This window comes from Manis javanica, chromosome 6, assembly GCF_040802235.1.
Source record: "Manis javanica isolate MJ-LG chromosome 6, MJ_LKY, whole genome shotgun sequence".
NCBI classification, from domain to species: domain Eukaryota; kingdom Metazoa; phylum Chordata; class Mammalia; order Pholidota; family Manidae; genus Manis; species Manis javanica.
This window is the reverse complement of record NC_133161.1, coordinates 92,592,278-92,612,681: the sequence shown is the minus strand read 5'-3', so window position 1 is coordinate 92,612,681 and position 20,404 is coordinate 92,592,278. Positions and strand designations below refer to the sequence as shown.

Here is a 20,404-nt window from a genome sequence, read left to right as displayed (position 1 = left end):
TTGTTTGCATTGCACTTACTAACATCCACTGGCCAAGGCATGACACATGGGCAGCCCCAGGTCAAGGGATGAGGGAGTAAACCCCATCTATCTTGAGTCCATGGCAAGGCTAAGCATAAAGATTATGCTCAAATTGTACACTTGTACTGGAAGATGTCCAGTAACTTAGTTATATATCATAGATGTCCCTAGCAGAATACACTTCATGGAACATAACACAGAAGAGTATCATAATTACTAACTTTTGCCACCAGATATTTTCCCCCACTGTGGCTTCCACAGTTTGTCTCATTTCTTAGGAGCACATTCCAGGTCACCTCTTCCAGACTTTTGATGGTGAAATAGTATTTAAGATCAAGTTCCCAAAAGCTTGAGAATGTTGGGACCACATCAGCTCCACTCTAATGGTGAAGCAGGTGTAAAGAATGAGAAAAGATTAGTTATTTTTTTGTGATATTAAGGGAAATTACATGTCACTGTGTTTCAACATGTCATGACAGAGCAGTAAGTACTTCTGTGCCCTTTCATAAAGGAATATTACATACACAGGCAACCCCTTCTTATTCGCTTTGTAGCTCTTTCAAATTACTCTTTGATATGAATGCTTTAAGGACTGACCCTCAAGATTATTGGAGCAAAACCAAATAAACTGAGCTTGAAGAAGCTAGCTACACATTTTGAAGGCAGCCAACTGGTATTATGGTTATTTGATGATGGTAATTTTACACAGATACACATCTATGAAGAGTAATTAATAACAACATAGCTTCCACTTTCAAGTATCTCCTGTAGCTTATATACAGTGCATTTATTGTCTTTCTTACTCATGGTAATCTTACTACCTATTACTACTCTCATTACTCAATGAGAAATGGAGGCTTAGAGAAGCCGAATTAATTGCCCACACAGAGAGACAGGTGGCAAGTGGCAAAATAGGGTGTAAAGCCAGCTACACCTCACAGTCTCAGCATAGCTCATTACTCTATGCCTCTTTTGATCCTTGATCTGTAGGTTCCCATCCAAGCTTCCTTAAGGGGATCCATTAGGCTCATAAATGACTAATGGGCATATTTGTGTGGGCTAGATTTTTAAGGGAAATCTGCATAATTCTTCTGCAGGATCTTGGGGCTCCTGTTTGAGAATATGAGGCCAGATCTCAGGGGCAGCCTGGAATAGTAGTGGAGTCAGAGGGACTTGGCTATGCATTCCTGCCTCAGCACCACAGCCGAGAGACCCAGGTAGCCAATGACCAGACCAGTCAGCCCATTGTCCTCATCCATGAATGAGGAAATGCTGCCATCTGCCCCATGATATTTTTAAGATTTAGACAGTGCAGGTAAAACACAGTTAGAGAAATATAGTAAAATAATTCTTGAAGGAAATAATAATGTTGTTATCAACAGACTGCTGCAAAGTGCATTAATGTGAGTTAATGCTCTTACAGATAAAGTTCTTAGAACAGTGCCTGGCACATTCCAGATGAAATATAAGTGTTTACAAAATGTTAAAAATTTACTCTGTACCAGTATAAATTTGGTGAAAAATCTCATGAAGATTTTGAATAGGGGCCAAAAGGAATCAGTTGACAGTTTGTGATTGTAATCGCTAAAAAAAGAAGAATCTCATAAGATCATCATCCTTGTGAAATTTAACAAGTCTATATGAGTAATTGTGTTGCAAAATAGATAACTCGAGACCAGTAGCATGATGCATAAGCAGAATTCCTTCTATAGGGAATCCACACATATACTAAAAAAGCATTATCTGTTATGCCCCCAAGCTTTTCATATATTTGCAAAGCTTTAAATTGTATGTCTATGATCAATGTTAATGAAAATAACTCCTGTTCTTTAAAATTTTTCACTAAACATCTGTATTGTTATATAATACTTCATCCATTGTTGTAACCTTTCAAGTTCTCAACAACAGATGGTCAAAATTGAAGCTTATGTCAAACATCAAAAGCATGTAACTCAAATTGTGTGAAAACCAACCCCAGTTCTGTTCATGTGGTATAATTTATGGGGTCTTTATTTTTGCTGTGTATCTTACTGTGTGACTCAAGCCATAGCTGGGCTAACTTCAGGCCCAATAAATCAACAAGTGGTAATGTTTAGCATTAAAAAGATTTCGCTGTTACCATAACAGGACTTTCATTCTGTGTCCTGCTTGACCTTCATTCTTTCTAATCCAAGAATGATCCTGGAGTGGAAGCCCTTTTCGCAGTATATGTTGGGGGTCTTGGTTTTCTCTCTCTCCTTTGCACCCTCCCTCATGCACACACCTGAGACAGTGTTATGGGTAGGAAGGGACCACATGGTAACTAAAGCATGGGAGAGGATGCCTCCGAGGGCCGGGGCAGATGCCATGTGGTCCCAGTAAACAACAATCCCTTCCTTTGTAACTGCTGGCTTCACAGGGGACTTCACAGCACTGGGTTACTGTCACGGGTCTAAGCCTTGGCCTGTTTTACCCATCTGGTCATCTGTAATTCATGATCTGAGGTTCCTGAACTAGCAGGGAAGGCAATTCCTTGGGTCTTGGTGGCTTCAGGGTACATCTCAGGCATCCTCTTTGTTGGCTGGACATGGAGCTGGACAGAGGACAGGAGCTGAAGCCTGGGCCATGTTCCTGGGCATCTTCAGCTGGGCTTGGCCAGAGTTGGTTCTTTCCCCTCTTGGCGCGCTTAGCTAGTGACTCTGGGGGCACGTGGAGGAGCCACCTGAGCGGTCAACGACCAAAGCATGTTCTGGAGCTACCAATGATATAAGAGGGTATCCGTGGTGTATGTCAAGTTTTGTTTTATTTTAACAGAATGAAGTCCCTGAGGTGAAGAAAGAGGAGACTTTGCTGGATCTGGACTTTGACCCTTTCAAGCCCGAGGCAGCATCTGCGGCTTCTGCGGGAGTGACCCACTCACCCATGTCTCAGGTATCACGTGGTCTTTCACCTGTTTGGGGATGATATTTCATAAACTTTAATAAGCTCAGAAAGGCAACAGATGTATTTCAGGGACCCCGCTTTCTTTCAAATGACTATGTACATTTTTTTTTTAAAGAGATTTCCTAATAGGAAGGAAGGGTGGAAAGAGGACCTTATCAGTATTAATCATTCTAAACCTCCCACTACCATTAGCTTTCCCTATCCTTAGAGCTGGGTTGCCCATACATTCCCATCTACCCAGGAATTACTCTCTCTGAGTAATTTTTAGTGGTACCCCTCTGCACTCAGAAGTGTCTCGGTTTGGATATTTAATGGCTTCACTAAATCACTTTCTTTTGGCTTTGGGTTTAATCTTCTTACTGATTTCTCTGCTTTCCTTCTTCACACTTTTTCAAGCTAAGGCATGTTTGCAATAAGCATGAGAATATGTCCCAACAGAAAAGTTTTCCAGTTTTGAGAGCTCTGAACTTGGTGGTGATGTCCCCCTCTGTTGCCGAAACCTCCCTGTGTGATCTTGATTACGGCTTGATGCAGAGCAGGCCTTGCTGAACTGGGCTTATCCTTGCTCATCACTTCCTCACTCATAACGTTTTTCCAATTTCACTAGGTGTTGTGATAACATTCTTTATCAGAGGGACACTGGTGGCGGGTGCTTTGATCACCTGTGGAGGAGTCCTACAGCATGTAGTTACTTCGCAATTGTCTATGCTCGTGGAAAAAAGTTAACTCAAAATGCAGATTAAAAAAATGGTTTATGTCAGTATTTTTGATGTGGTTGGGAGCCTCATATTTGACTCCGAGCAAATCCAAAGATGCTAGAATATGCTTCTAATTAACAAATGAAGGTATATTGTAAAACCCAAGGTAGGAATTGAGATCCAGCTCAATTTTCTGGTCTTGATGCCTTCTTGGTACCTTCCAGGAAAGCACTAGAGAGCAGACAGTTCAATGTGAACATCAGTAAATAAAGCTTCTCTTTAATCCATGCTTGGTTTCAGAATGTGATGGGCTTTCTAAAACACTCTCTGTTGTAATATAGGACCAGCAAAAATATGAGATGTCAATAAAGCAGGAAATTAAATAGATTAGACTCTAGCCTTTGGTACTTTACAAAAAATGGGTCTGTCAGATGAATGTTTCAGAAAGTTCTATTAACCCCCTTTTAGGAGATTCACAATGTGCATTAGAGCATCAAAGGCCCCGAGAAGTCCTGCAATTCAAAGAAAAACTGTTTAGATTTGCTTAGTTTAGAATTTCCCAAATTTATCCACATGAATTTAATTTAATGAAACATTCTAGCATTCTTTGGAATGGTCTCTAAAACATGCTTTGGGAAATACTAACATGGTAATTATCAGCAGGTTTGAGAGTTCTGCCTTGGTGGCCAAGAAAAACAGAAAATGAATGTACATATTATTCAGTATATTTCCTTCTCAGAGCTTTCTCATTATGTCAACAGCCAGCAGAGTTCAGGGAACTTCATAGGACTCTGCCTTACTCTCCAAGACTCATAACTTTAGGGGCAGAAGGAAAGTTTCCCCAGTAGCTGCTGTTGTGATCAGTGGATGGGGTTCCTGCAAAGTTGGGTCAGGAGAGAGACCTCTTTTATATCAATTCATGGTCAAATTAATCCATAAATCATGGAAGTTGGTGTGGGTTTAGGACTAAGGAATTCTTTCAGAATTAAAAAAAAAAAAATGACCCTGGTTAACTCTTCAAAATTTGGGTTCTGAAGAAGATGCATCATCACAGTTGCAGCAAGTTGTGTGTGGCCCAGTGTTTGTCCCTCAGTCCAGGTCACAAAGCTCTGGGCTTCCTAGGCACCCTAATTGAGTCACTCCCCTGCAGAGTCACCCTGCCATCCAACTCTAATCACGTCTTCTCTTCTGTGATGAAGGCTGAGGCTGAGTAAACAAAAGCAACAGGTTCTTCTGGCCTTCTTTCCCCTTCACTCAAAGGATCCCCCCCTGCCATCACCTGACCCTGTGTTCTAAATCGACATTCTTGCTATAGCAAAGCATCTCACCTTATGATCTCTTCAGTGTCCACATGAGTAGCACATCCTTTCGCGACCCTGAGGAGTGATAAACATGACATTTCCATTGTTGCCTTCCTTTGGAGAAAATGCCCACACTGTCTGCATTATGCAAGGACGCAGAGTCGCTTTTAGGAGCTGTGATTCTTAAAGGGCTGGGAAGCAAGGAAACATGAACCATCTGGGTAATCAGAAAAAGCTTACTAGATGCAGGAGGAGTCCATGTGCAAATAACTGGGCTTTCCACAGGGCTTCCTCTGTTCGTCACTCAGCAGTTAGGTGCTAAACCAGAGACCAGCCAGGCTGCACAGAGATGCAGGCCAGCTAGGCCCAGACCAGGGAGGGGGGTGGGTTGGGTTAGTGAGGCCCACATTCTGTACATGGAATCCAACTGAGTCATCTGTAATCCTGTCTCCAAACTGTCGTATTCTTAAGTAGTGCCAGGCTCTCTAATTTGCTGCTGACATTTAGTGATTCAAAACAAGCGCATATACATGCGTTCATTTTAGTCACAAAGACAGGCAGAAAAGTTTGTGGCTTTAGCAGAAATTCTCAATCATAAAGGAAATAAGAGAGGTCTCCCCCACTTTCTCCACATAGTGGAAGTCATTTGAATCATCTGGATTTATTTTCCAGGATCAATAAGCTTTAAAATGTGAATGCTGGTAGTAAGTTTAACTCATCCCTACTCTTAAGGTATATCCTGCTAATTCGCATCATTACCTATTAATTGAGTTATGTGGTATCATCTAATTCGACATATTGAAGAACTACTTTTCTGGGGTTCATTTACCATCAGGCTGTTCACAAGGCATCCTCTTGGATTTGGTGGGGTCAGAGAGGAGATCCCATTAGCAATGATCAAGGTCTGCATTTCCTTGAAGATGCAATGAACTCTAAAATGTGGACATCCTTTTCTCTTCATTTTAACTGTGTGTGTGTGTATGCTAAAAAGTAAACCCATTCAGTTATACTTATCTACTCATAAAGCAAAAAGCAGATTGATTGGCTATTTAGATTTAAATTGATAAAATTATATAAAATTTAAAATCTGATTCTTCTACACTAGCATATTTCAGTTACCCACTAGCCTCATGCGACTAGTGGCTGCCATACTGGATGGCACAGATATTGAACACTATTGTCACCAAAGAAAGTTCTGTGAAACAGTGCTATATCTAATATTTCAAAAATGTTTATGGTTCTATTTTAAGAATGCAGCTCAGTATTTTTTACGTGCTTGGGATTTGTATGCTAACTGTATTTTTGTTTGTCTTTTTGCTTTCAGACATTGCCCTGGGACCTATGGACGGTAAGAGTACTAAGAACTCTGTATTTGTAACGTATCTGGATCTCTAGAGACTTGGCAACCTTGTTATATTTTATTTAATCTGTGATGGAAAGAAGACCCAGACATTTTTAATGATAATGTAGTCCTCTGGGGCATCATCAGCTCCCTGATGGTTCCAGGTATAACCAACACCTGGGAACAGTGGGGAGAAAAGTGTGTCAGTGTGTCAGACTCCTGGGTACACAAGAATTTCATGTCGTGTCCCATTAGGCTTTGTCCTGTGATACTGGTGGCTACAGGAAGTGTTGCAATGAAGGACATCCACGCTTGTTATTGCTTTTAAATAGAATGTAAGAAAAGTATGGATGAGAAGTTGCATTGCACAGGCTTCTCTGCACAGGGAACCATTTTCTCATTATTGTTTACAGTGACACTCAGTCAATAAGAATTTGAGCTTTAGAAACAGACAGTCTGGATTTGAGTCCAGACTCTACTTCTTATATAACAACATGACTTGAGTAATCTATAAAATTATTTCAGGCTCAGGTTTTCTCATCTATAAAATAAGAGTAATGACATTTACCTCAGAGGGTTGTGGGAGGATGGAGTAGATAGTGTTTGAATAGTTAGCCCAATATCTCATATGTATCAGTAAAAGGTAGCTATTAGTACTAACGTTATGTATTCAACTAATCCCAAGTTCAAGGATCAGTACTTACAGAATTTAGAGTGGGAAAAAGACACAGAGCTTTATGGTGATAGCATCTATGCTGTGAAATTAGGAGACTGAGCACACCGACATGGAGCCTCACATCCCTGGGGGTAGGTCCCTTGTCTCCCCTGTCTTAAAAAAGCCCTGCTTCTGTGGTCTTAAGAACTCAACTTGAGTTTCTTGTTTTCTTCCTTTTTAGTGAGAAGCACAGGGAAGTTTGGTAGACTGAGTTATTCCCGAGCCTAGTCTTCTGAAGTTATTTTGCCACTTTCTTCCCAGAAATATGGCTGCCCTTTCCTTTCCACAGGACCAGGTTTACAGCCCTGCACTATGTAGCATCCTTGAAGCATTACAGAAAGCTCTCAAGAGAAGAGCTAGAAAATGTTGGTTGAAAACACCTTTTGAAGTGAGCTGGTTGTACTTGTACATTCCCAAAAAGGGATGCAGGCGCTGATATTCAGGACATTTGAATTCTAGCCTCAACTGTGTGTGAAGTTTCTTGGATAGTAAAAGGGAAATGCTCATGTTTTATTATTGCAATATGTCATATCTTTAGTTGGAGCTCTAATACATTTTCCCCCATACTGGGAAGGGTACCATGAGGGGGACGGTATCATACAGAAGGAGCACTGACTGCTCCGTAAGACAGACCTGCCAGGTGTGGTGACAATAACAAGTTTGCAAAGCGTAAACTCCCTGGACGCTGTTGCTCCATTTCTTGATCCCCTCGGCCTCCCAGTGTTGTTTCTTTGTCTGGCGTTTAAAGCTTCTAGTTGTGGAGAGAACATGAGGAGAATCATCCAGGCAGTCAGAGAGGTTAGTATTAGATCTCCCTCCCCCAGCGTCCACCTCCAAGGCATCAGCTGTGCAGGATGGGTTTGGGGAAGATGTTTTCTGATACTCTGTCAGAGCAATGATACTGTGTAATGTTACAGCTACTAATACGAGCCTATTCTGGTGTCCTCAGGCTCACTTATTCATTTGAAGCTTTGCATTTCAGGGTCCTCTAAAGCAGATGTCATGCAACAGCATAAAGCTCTTTGTTGATACTAGAAAGTGAAAGAGGCTCTCTTCATGCTTCAACTGTGTAGTCTTATTCAATATTAGAAAAAAACTCGTTGCTCTCATAAAACCAGTTGTAAAATTTAGTCTCAAACACTAAAAGTTACAGATTTCAGGAGAGTGTTGGCTCTGGATGGCATGGAATTTTGATGTGCAAGGGAATTTTTTCTCACCTTATGATTATGATTATGATTTTTTTTTACTCATACAGACGAGCACTGATGTGGTACAACCGGTAGGTAAATATCCAGAAAATTCTGGATTTTTTTGTATGTAATATGCATTATAAACATGTATGTTCTCTAGAATGAGCTTTCTTTTATTCATAGCACTGCTTGTCATAGATTTAACCTCAAGCCATTTAATTTAAGTGCTCTCTAGTTTTAACTGGTGCTACCTTACTGAAGAGCTTTGTGTTTCTCGTCAAATCTTACCATATCTATTTCATCTTATGTTTTTTTTTCTTTGCTATTCTACATACTCTAAAGACTGAGTCTTCAAAAAGTGTTTCCCTGTGTAACCTGATCATGGAGGAAACTCCAGACAGTGGGTTGGCCGAAGACATTCAAAGTTCTCAAATTGACCTAGGTGCATTTATTTGGGGCCCTGATACTAGTACAGAGAGTGTCAGCCAGGAAGTTATCCAAGGTGGGTCTCAAGAAGACTCTTCATGTCCCTCTGAAGCAGAGCAAGATGTGGGATTATCGACTGGTGTGCTTCCTTCTGCGGACTGGCACATTGTAGCCGAAGAGGGTGAGCATGTCCTGGGGCCAGCCCCTCCTTGTGTAGACGAAGAGCTGTCAGCCAAGCCTGTGCCTGAGGCTGAATGTGCCCTTGCTGCTTGTGTGGAGTTGGGACAGCCTTTTGACTTGTCTGACTCAGAGATGCCAGCCATGGAAACTGGTGCCCTGGTCAAAGAAAGCCAAAAAGACGCTACAGATTCAGAAGAGAAAGAGAAACAGAAGATAGAAGATTCTGTATGGGCAGGTGTGGAGACATGTGAAAAGGTAGATGCTGGAGCAATTGATTGTAAGGCACTAGAAGGTACAGAGAAATCTGAAGAGAAAGCATATGAAAGCAGAGGGAACAGGGTAGTAGATCTTCTTAAGACAATAGGAAAGCAAGGCCAGGAGACCTTAAACATTAATAAAGAGGAGACAAGGGATGATCTAAGAGCTAGGAGTAAGAGAAGTGTAAAGACCAATGGAAAGTATCTTGATGAAACTGGTGTATTGGAGAAAGACACAGGAAAAGTAGATATGGCAGATGGATTTGGTGACAGAGACCAAGGGCTAGATGAGGGGATTCAAGTAGTAATAACCAGCTGTGAAATTATGCAGGGCTGTGAAACCAAACCTGCCAATCACACAGACAGTTTGACTCTGTCCCTCCAGACTGCCTCTGTATCCAGTACTGAAGATGGCGGCCTGGAGGGATGGGGTTTAGCTAAAGAAGATGTAAAGAAAAACTTAATAGACCCTCCTAATCATAGTAGATTGCATCATGCAGCACAGGGCTGTGCAGATACTGAAGGGATTCAGTGTGAGGCTGTGTTACCTGCTCCTAGAGTTGGCAGAGATGAAAGTAAGGCTCTTGTTCTATCAATAAAACATGAAGTAGCAGCTCAGTCTAGGGCAGATCTTAATTATCCTTTGGAAACTAATGCCAGCAGAAGAGATTGCTGTTTGTGTAAGGCAGAAGATGCATTGATAGAGGGGTCTGGAAGTACAGTGACTGAGAACATCATTGACTTGCCAAGAATTGTAGAAACAGACTCTTGGGGAACCAATCCAGGTCAAATCTGGCAGCCTAGCTTGAATTCAGCAGTGAATAATATGGATACATTGGAGTTCTCTGGTGTACCAGATGGCCAAGCAATTGGATTTACCAATTGGTTTGATTCTATTAACCACTGGCCTATCAGAGATGTGGGAGGCTTCTATAATTGTGGAGAATATTTAGATATAGTTGAAGGCAAGAAAGGTCTGGAGGTAGACTCATTAGCAGAGGCATGTGAGGAGCAAACCATTGCTGACTGTTGGAAACAAAATGAAGAGGTAGCTAGACCTTTGGTTCTGGGAACCAGAAGTTCTGCTAGTCCCCAAGACAATGACATCAACAGCTCAGATTTATCTGAAGATGAAATTGCTAACCAGAGATATGGATGGTTGTACCAAGAAATAGAGCCTGATAAAGAAGAGGTACTTACCCCAGTATGTAGTATAGACTAGCCAAAGACTTCTGTAGGTTCTGTTTTTCCTAATGTTTCCCACCTACTTCATTATCGTCACTGTGTTCTCTGAGGCTTGCCTCATCCCCTTGACAGATTGTCGTGTACCTCTTGATGTATGTGCAAACCAAACACAAATAGGTTGACAAAAAACAGAAAGATTATATAGGGTACTAATGAGAATCTATTTTATCATTCTACTTACCATGTTTATTCTCTTTGCATTTATTTTTGTTGCTCAAGCACTAAAACTATGTGCAACAGACTCATTTACTGCTCTCAAAGTGGTTCCACCCCAATAAGAACACAAGAAATGTTTCTCCCAGTCCCCGTGAAACTAAACTGTCATAATAGGTGCTCATCAAAATGATGTATTACAGAGATACTAGAAATACTTCTAAATTCTGTCAATGGCCTGAGAAAAAGCTAGTCAACCCCTTGTGGCTTTTCTCTGGAATCATCCTTACTGAGAAACCCAGTACTGAGAAAACGGGCTTTGTTTAGCACTGAACCACACACCAGCAATGGTTGTGAAAGTAAACTTTCTTTTTTGTCAGCCTATTAAAATAATATAGTATGGCCTCTTTCTTTTCCTAAACATGCATGGCATCCTTTTGATTATTTTTAAATTTGTGGTGATTTTTTTTTCCAATTCGTCTAATAGACATTTACTGATCCTACACAAGTGATAAAAAAAAAAAGTAACATCCTCTGATTTCCATTTCTGTTTAGGCTTCTGGGGGCTCATTTAATGGATTCACCCAGGTAAGAAATTTATTTGCTGACACAATCTATCTGTTGAGAATCTGTTTAAAATATAGACCTCTGTGTCACTGAAATAGCATAGTGTTTAAGCATGTCAGCATGAAACGTGACCCCAGTACTTACAAATCCCGTCACGGAAACAGTAATAGAAGCAACACTGTAGGTTTGTTATGAAGTTTAAATGAGACGTGAGTGCAGAGCACATCACGCAGCAGCCTAGTGCCATCTAAGGGCTTCGTGACTGTAATCAGCTATCAATATCATTAGCTATACCAAGGAATTCTGCTGATTCCTCTCCTAGAAATTAGAAGTTGTCCTGATAGGAGAGATCACTAGATTCAGCTGTTGGAAAGAGGAGCTAGAACCATTTTGAATTAATGAGATGGGTCTTTAAAAAATAGAAGAGATTTTTAAGAGTCTCTTTATGAAGATTCGTATAAAAGCCATACTACACAGAACCTGATACCTACTCAGTGGTTGTTTAGAAAAGAACTGTTTGAAATCAGAAACCACAGACTGGCTCTGTCCAATATGCAGTATTTCCCTTGGGAGTTTATGGAAGAGAAACCACAAAAGGGACTGTCCATGCTCTGATATGTCCCAACAGATGGACAGTTGTAACCCATGTACAAGGCAGGCCACATAGCTATCCAGCTTGTGAAATAAGTTCTGAAAAGTTCTTCAAGAGAGACTGCACACAGATGCTTATATGTGATGAATGCCTTGTCTCAGAAAATCAAACATGAACAGTGTCAAATTTTAATATTTAGAACTACTCCATTTAAAATTTTGATTATCTTCCCCCATGTTACCTATAAAAAGATAAATCCCACACATGCTCACACCCCCATACAGATACACACAAACCCAGTGGGGGCCAATAATACATCCCTTCCATCTGCATAAAGCTCTTTTGAAAAGTTAGGTAATAAGAATTATTATTCATTTCTCATTTTTTTGAAGTTGGTGTTCTTATCAATTATAAATACACATAATTGAAATAGTAACAAAACGTTGTAAGAGTTTTTATTTAAGAAGTTCAGACCATTCCACACCCCCTCCATTTCCTGTTTCTTAGCAGTAAATACTTTCACTCCTTTTAACAGATTCTTTGATTTCACCCCCATGTGTGTGCATGACTTCTTACCACACTGCCTCTGGATTTCTAAACATTATCTGTTGACTCATCTCTCTGTAAGGTGAGGACTTAGAGCGCTTTCAAACTCCTATGCTCGCAGCGCAGCCCTGTCTTCTGCTTCCAGCCTTCCCTCTGGTAGAGTTCCACCACAGCCATCCAGCCAGTCTGTGACAGGACTGTAAGGATGATGTGAATGCTATCAATGTCCAAGTCAGGGAGTTTGCATTAACTCCTATGCCAAGTCAGGGAGTCTGCATTAACTTTCATGCCAAGTTTTTCTTCTCCTTTGAGGAAATAATTGTAGGATCTTGTGTGTTTGCTGGTTGATAGGTTTGCTTAGTTTTTAAGGAACTAATCACTAATTCAGCCCCATACTGTGTAGTTATACAAATCTCCCCTCATTCTGTTGGAAAATATTAAATATTCCATCAGTTTCATCTTCTTGAGGAACCTGCCTGACCACCCTGGTGGACTGGCCGGTCTGACAGGTGCTCCGTGACGATAGCTTACAGTGGTTTCCACAGGCTCTCCAGTGTCTACCCTGTCTCTCTCCTCTCTCATGTCAGTCCACTCATTTCTGAACACAGATCTTCCTTTTATGGAGTTTAATCCCACACATTAAAACACATCCTCATGCACAAATTAAAGCCCATGTATCAGTAACTTCCTAGGAAAAGTGTATTTGACAAGTATCTATTGATGACCTTATGCATCTGAAAATGTCTTTATCTGGGGACATAATAGACACAGTGAAAACTGCTAAATATTTTTTTCTTTGACTTTTGAAGCCTTTACTTCACTCACTTCTACCTCCTAGTGCTGTTACTGAGAAACTGTCATTTTTGATTCATGATATTTTGAATGAGACCTCTCTCTCCCTCTCTGCTTCCTTATATACCCCTTTATCTCTCTTTCTGTCTGGAAGTTTGTAGAAGCTTCTTTTTACCCTTGTGTTTCTGAACTTTGACAACACTGTCCTATGGCCTGAGGTTATTTTCATACATTGGGATAAGCCTTTTTAACCTAAAAATTGATGTCTCAGTTTGATGGAACTTTTTTTCAGTTCACTGATGGGTTCTCTTTCATTTTCTTTGTTCTCTCATTTTGTAACGCCACTCTTTTTCACATGTTGGCTTCCTAAGTCAGTCTCCTAATTACATTTTTTCTTAGTTTTTTCCTTTCTTCTTTCATCTTTCTCTGCTTTCCAACTCTTCTAACAGATTTTTCACATCTGTATTGTACTTTTAATTTCTAAGAGCTGTTTTTGTTCACTGAATATTTGTTTTTAATAGTATCTCTTCTTACAGATCACAAACATAGCATCTCCCATTACATATCCAAAAGTATTAACAATGATCGTTTTTGAAGGTTTTTTTCCCCCTGGCAAAGTCTTTGTTTCTGTTGCTTGCTTTTTTTTTAAACTGTTTGGTTTCTCTCTTTAATATTTGAGAACTTTCCTACCTGTCTGGTGAACTGGGGTGTCTACTCCTATTGTAGACTGAGACCCTAAAAAGTAAGAGGCAACTCATGCCGACAGGTAGAGCTCATTGAGTCTGGGAATTATCTAAGCTTTTCTGGCTTCTCTTTCCTGTGAGAGGCCAGTGATACTGGATTCTTGAGGCATATTTTTTTTTCCTTGAGCTGGTCATACTTCCCTGGGAAGACAGTGCTGGTCTCCTGTCTGGGGGTAAAAGCCGGCCGTCCAGTGTAATGGCAGGTCAGTGGGGTCAGAGAGAGAGGGGCCCATGTTTTCAATACTTTAATGTAAATGCTCACTTAATCCTGCTATTTTCCTAATATGCCTGTGCATCCCCCAATCCAGAGACCATCCTGTTTCAGCATCTGTGGAAATAATCTCAAGTCTTGTGCAGCGGTTAGGGGATATTGCTTAGTTTTCAGACTTGGGTATCTTTCTAACAGACTTTCAGCCACCTCCCCTGTCCTCACACCACCCTAAGTTCCATTTCCATTCTCCTCGTGTTTCTAAGTCTTAATCTATTGGGGGCTCTGAGTAATGAATTGGGTTGCTTTTTGGTATTTCTTATATCACCTTAGGATAAGGATTGTTTTGGAACTACCAAGTAATTTATTGCTCATTCCTCTGCTTTTTAATTTCAAAATTTCGTTGCTATTATCTTTCTTCCCATTCTTTCTACACCTATGGATTTATGCCTTTAATAAATTTGCTTTATACAATTCCCTTTATTGTGGTTTAGTCTGCTTTCTGGAGGTAATATGGGTAATTGGCTCAATCCACCATCTTGAACAAAACATCACTGGTCTATCTGCTCTGTTGGGAGCCCCTCAGGCCAAATTCTGTAGGTACTTTTTTTTTTCTTGAATTGTTCAGATTACCCCGGAAGGACTCTTCTGGTCTCTGTCTGGAGAACATAAGCCTGGCTCCCAGTATAATGAGAGATGAATATTCTCAGATATCACTGTTTCCTTAAATTTCCTCCAGCTTGATTTTTTTAGGTCAGTGGACATATTATATACAGTTTTTAAGTTATGACTTATGAGTAACTCATAGAAGTCATACTTAACTGGTATAGGAAGATTGAATGTCCAGCATTTACAAAGTTTACATTTGTAGCTTAAAGCCACGAAATTCTAATTCAGTATAAATCTCCAGAAGAGAAGCTGTGCACCAAAGATGCCCCTGTAGACACTGCCCTTTATTTAAAGTCTCTTACTGCATTATGTATTATGCTAGCTCAGATTTATCTGGAGAATCACTACTGTTAAAAATTACTTTTGCATATTTTGCTTTTCTGATTTTAAATAAAAGGAGATTTTCTAAAACTTTGTAATGCATTTGTTGGTACAATTGATGGGATGTGATTTAAATGATATCTTTGTTGTTGTTTAGCAAATTAACTGGAACCTTAATTTTTAACCTTCTTTTTTCTCCCTTAATTTTCAGCCCCAGGACACTTCGCTATTCACAGTGCAGACAGACCAGAGTGTGATCTCTAACTTGGTAAGTTGATTTTGGAGTGTGCCTTGGGGAAGGTATTGGTCACTGCTGCCTGTTCCAAGGTTGATCATTCCAGGTTATCTAGAATTTGAATATCTAGAATGTGGTTTCTGCAGCCCACTGTCTTCTAGAAAATAGGAAGGGAAGCTTCCAAACATTCTCACTGTGACTTTGAATTTGGTTGCTTCTGTTTATAAAGGCAAAAACTAAATTCCCCATATAATGGGCTTCAGTAACACAGAAAATCCACCTAGGACTTGTCTGTTTCCACCTGACTCTAATTTAGTTTATAAGATTGAAAGTGAACTTGCCTCAAGAATTCATGCTTCAAAATAGCCTGAATTTTCTTGAGCCTGAAGCTACTTCACTTCTCATCTCCTCTTTTCATTTTGTGAGTTGGGAAAAGAAGTAATGCATAGTAGAGGTGGGGTTCCTACTTTGCTTTCAAGTGAGATGAGCTAGGGAGTGAGTAGGAAGCAGAGAGAGTTACTCTTGGTGTTCAAGGAGATTCTTGCAAGACCACTGTTGCACTTACCATGAGAAAGAAACCTTTCCATCATTGACGTGCTAGAAAAGTGGAATGAAGAGACCTTGAGGAATATTGCTGTGAGCTTGTCAGTGTGATACACTATGCAGGATTTTGGCTCTTTCGGAGTTCATAAGGGTTATTTGTAGCTTAATGGTTTTCCCATGGGAATGGTGTATAATTATCCCAGCTCCTGGTCTTCACACTGGAAGCTTAGAATTGGATTAAAGTAGAATGAATTTTTCTTTTCAGATGATTTTACTTTTAAGGAAGGAATTCTGTTTTGAGAAGTCTGTCTTAAAGGTTAATTTGATATTTTTCAAGGGCAGGCATGTCTCTAATACCTTGTCCATAAATTGTCGAACTTTTGCCTTGTGGATAATCAAGTGAAAGACAGAGTCTTTTGTAGCCTGCAAATAAATATTTAAATGTTTAAAATATAAATTAGATTGGTGTTAATGATGGAGGCAGAGAGACTCATGTTTCATGCTCATTGGTGATTTTCAGCCTGGGAGCTAAAGGATGAGATTTTTAATTATCAATTGTGAATGGGTTAAGAAAAATGGAGAAATGCTCGTATAAAAGGAAAAGCAATGGATCATAATTAAACTCATGCCTATTACTTTGGTGCACAAGCCCAGGCATAGAATTCAGTAGTGTTTCAGTGTCTCTGAACACCCCCTGCCACCCTACCCTGGCCGCAGCCAGTTCTAGGAGCTGCCATTGCGGGCCCTTCCCGCTCTTGCTGGGTGTTCTCTGAAGCAGGCACCTTGCGCCTTCTTTCCACTGGGGAACTTAGTTTGGCCAAGCCCAGCATTGCAAATGCAGCTAACATTAGCTCTGCCCTGTGAGGAACTAGGGAATTACAGTGAACCTTGGTCTCTCACTGAGTTCTGATTATAAAGGATCTTCCCCAGTGTGGGACCATTTCCCAACATTTGGCTTATGGACTGACCTGAGCTAGGTGGAGGCTGGTTGGTAGTCAGCCGCACATCTCCCCAGCCTACGTCTTGTGGCCCTGCAGGACATCCCCTGAACAAATCCCTGTTGAATCTGAAAACCTTGCTCAAGGCTCAGAGTTGCCTCCATAGCCCTTTGCAGTTCTCACTAAATGAGTTCTACCAAGTTTGCAGAAGCAGGACTATTAAGCAAACGCCATACTGGGATGTGAGGAGACTCTTAACTCCACTGTCTCAACCCAACTCCTCTTCCTCTGCATTGACCAACGTTCTATCTTTACCCAGAGGACATCAAAAAATGTGCACTGAGGCTACACTACTCATTTTGTTCTAAAGTAAGAATTCCATTTCTGAGTCTCAGAGTTAAAGCATTGTGGCATCCTGCTGCCACCAGTAAATGCAGAGTGTACCTCTCCTCTGAATGGGTAATGATCACTATCCTAGCAAATGACAGCAAATCATTACCAGGGCTTCTAAATGGGTGTGGCATGGTATCAACCCATTTGCAATGTCTGTCAAGGGAGGCATCTGGTAGAAAAAAGTTGAAGCAGGGCACTATCCTAACAGGACTATTTTTGATCTTTTCATGAGATGTTATTTGCAACTTACCTTTGTTTTTCTTGCTATTTTGACAAAATATTTACAATTTTACATTGTCTTAGAAGAAATAGAGCTGATGTATATTTCCATATGTCAGTCCCTGATTTTAGGTACAGTCAAGCTATGATGTTTCATCCTTACTCATCACTCAGGGAGTTATATTTGTCCTCCTAGAATTTGAGTTGTTAAGGGGCAGTGCTATATTGTAATATAATAATGTGATACTATAATCTAGGGAAAAATGTTGTGACTGGTGGGAACATAACCAATCCTACCTCCTCTTTGTGCCATGCTCCTGTGCATTGTCTGATTTCTGCAGGCAAATGCACTTCGGCTCACTTATGAAATCACCCTACTTATTCTTGCCTTATATAAAACTTTAAAATTTCTTCAGACTTCCAAAAAACCCAGACTCTGGTGCCAATATTTCTTCATTTTAAATTCTCTTTATATTGGGTTTTTTTTCCTTTAATGGACCACAATGTGTTTACTTGAGTGATAATTTGAAACATCTCTTGACTCATCTGGCTTCAGACCTCCTCCATCTCAGCTCACACGGGTGGAGGTTGCGGTGGGGGGGGTGCCATCTGCATATGGATTTCCCGGTGCTCTGCCAGACTACCCTTCCTGTCCATGTTGGGTAGGTCCTTTGATACTGTCCTTTCATAGCAAATAATCTTGACTACCAAAATGGTGAGCTCATACCCTAAGAGCTGATAGTAATTCTTTGCTGCTTTGAAAACTTGTTCCAGTACAGAGGTAGTTCTCTTTGAACAGTAAGAGTGAAATATTTTCCCATAAAGAGCTCTTGAGACTTTATTCGAGTAAATTTTCTCTCATTCTTTCTTAAAATGTGTCAGATCACCCCTTAAATGTCATAGAAGCCCATAAAAATATCAAAGTGTCTTTCATCCCATTATATCCTTTAGAGAGAAGGGCATGTGATCATGGCATGTGTTGCAATGAAGGATTTGGTAGGTTAAAAGACAAGTATTGTATACTTATCCAACACTAGGCTATCGTTTGTCATTTTCTATAATCTCAGCATAACTTCTACGTTTCTTCCCATGGAATTTGTGTGCACCAGCCTCAGTGGACAAGCAGGAGAACTAAAGGTGGCTTTTGATTGAGTTACGGTAGGAGTATGACAGGAGTTACTGATTTATCCAATCAGTGTGTTTACTGGAGATGCCTTACTCTTCTAGGAAAACACTTTAAAATTTACAGTTTAAGTGTGCTGGTGGAAAAGATCTTAACATGCCCTCTAATGGTCATCCCCTTAGTGAAGTAATCCTACCGAGCACCTAGGCCTACTTAAATTAATCTGTTTAAATTTAACCTACTTAAATCAAAAAGGAGGTTACTTTTTCAGTAGCCATGGTAATATGCATTGGCTATAGTGTTTTTAATGGTCTTTTAATGGCTTGGAGTGTTTTTAATTTATTTAATGTTGCTAATTTTAGAACTATGAATGTCTGGAGCTAAGAGATTCCAGAGGCTTGATTCAGCACATAATTGGAATCCAGAGGATGTCTATGTATAGAGGTGACAGAGGGATGAAAGACCTTACTCTTGTCCACTTTATTAGAAGAGTCTAACTGGTACCACAGAGGGTACTGCCCTGTGATTCCTTAAAGAATTAATTTATTATATGGGGAAAAAAATGATTGCTAAGGATTTTGTTGGAGAGAGAAGCAGAATGGGGGTGAACAGGAGTGTGCAAGGTGGTGAGTACCTGTGATGTGGGGACTGCTTGCCAGGTAGCTGGGTGTGCTCCTCCTAGCCGGGGCAGTGCCACAGTAGCTTCACAGTGACCTATGCATGCAGCTTAATGCGTTTTGATCTGAATATTGGGATGACCCCTCGAGGTTTTGGTGTGGTAACTATCTGCAGAGCTGGGAGGTCCAGGAACTGTGTGCCCTGTGCTCCTTCCAGCTGGCAAAGCTGGGAGCTTCTAGGACCTCCTCTCTGCCAAAGAGCAGGAAGGACCACTCTGGGATCTCTTACAGATGTCATAAGAAATGAGTAATCAAAATGTTGCAAGTCACTACAATGAGTGGCCAAAACGGTAAGTCTGCTCTAACTTCAAGGGAAATGACGGTGCTTGAGGATGGTAAAGAGAAGCTCACTTAGAGTCTGTTCCTAGACTTTTCAGTCCTGTAAAGGTCCATGAGGCCAGACGTGGACTTCCTTTCCAGCACAGACTTAATGAAATTAGTTGCATGTAGGAGGATGAAGAGATTAATTGTCCAATGTTCTGTGATGTTACCTTCTCACATGTTGACTCTTTTTCCTTTAACTCTCAAAAAACAATCAAAGGCTGAATCTGAACAGGCTACCCCAGCAGAGCCAAAAGCAGAGGAGCCCCCTGCCGGTGTGGCCCCTGCCGTTGGGCTGGACACTGGACCGGACACCGGGGCTGAGCGGCCAGTAGAGGGGGCTGTGGTGAGCACGACCTCCCTCCCACCCTCCGTCTGCCTCCCCTGCCACAGCCATGCTCGTCTCCTGACCCCATGTCTCCCTTCTCATCCAGGCTCCCTCAGGCCGAATCACCTCCATACCCACCAGGGCTCCCCACGGTCAAATAGCCTTTGGTCCTTGTGACGGTGAAACTCCATTTTCTTTTATTTTTTTAAAAAGGAAGATATCCAGACACCTGATCTTATTATGATCTAGAGAAGACTTTTCATTTGGCAGAGGCTTGGTTCTCAAAAAAGGGTGCCTTAACTCTTCCTGGTACCCTCGCATTCATGGCCGGTGGGATGCAGAACTCGCGATCACCAGACTTGTTAATGCTTTGTGCTTCCCGAGGTGGCGGGACCTGCGCCTAAAGTGAGGGACCAACCTGCAGGGCATAAACAGCAGGATAATAATTGTGTTGGTTGTGTCCACATATTGATTTCTTATAATATTATAAGGTTAGTTAAGGCCCAGTGAGGGATTGAAATCCCATATTAAAAATCCTATGTGTAGGACTCCTATGTGTATAACCATTTGCTTAAAATCAAGTCTGGTGCTGGCTTTTAGTAAGAGCAACCTTGAGGATGTAGTGTGTGCAAGAGTGGATACCCATTTGTCTACCTGGAAACCTGTTCTTACCCTCCATGCAGCCACATCCACGCCATGTCGCAAGCTAGGATGAGCTCTGCAGGCGCCATGTTGCATG

The 20,404-nt window shown here is 41.0% G+C and overlaps 1 protein-coding gene across 2 annotated transcripts in view; it reads left to right on the top strand.

Annotated features, from left to right (window-relative positions):
• Nucleotides 1-20,404, top strand: part of AMPH (amphiphysin) — a 223,190-nt gene that overhangs the window by 180,796 nt on the left and 21,990 nt on the right. Inside the window, exons 12-17 of one of the 2 annotated variants that reach the window (XM_037010905.2) lie at nt 2,815-2,931; nt 6,267-6,290; nt 8,255-8,278; nt 11,006-11,038; nt 15,100-15,156; nt 19,558-19,683. In XM_037010905.2, coding sequence (XP_036866800.1) covers nt 2,815-2,931; nt 6,267-6,290; nt 8,255-8,278; nt 11,006-11,038; nt 15,100-15,156; nt 19,558-19,683 — 381 coding nt within the window. The remainder of the gene's footprint in view (nt 1-2,814; nt 2,932-6,266; nt 6,291-8,254; nt 8,279-11,005; nt 11,039-15,099; nt 15,157-19,557; nt 19,684-20,404) is intronic. The other variant, XM_037010906.2, reaches the window with a different exon arrangement.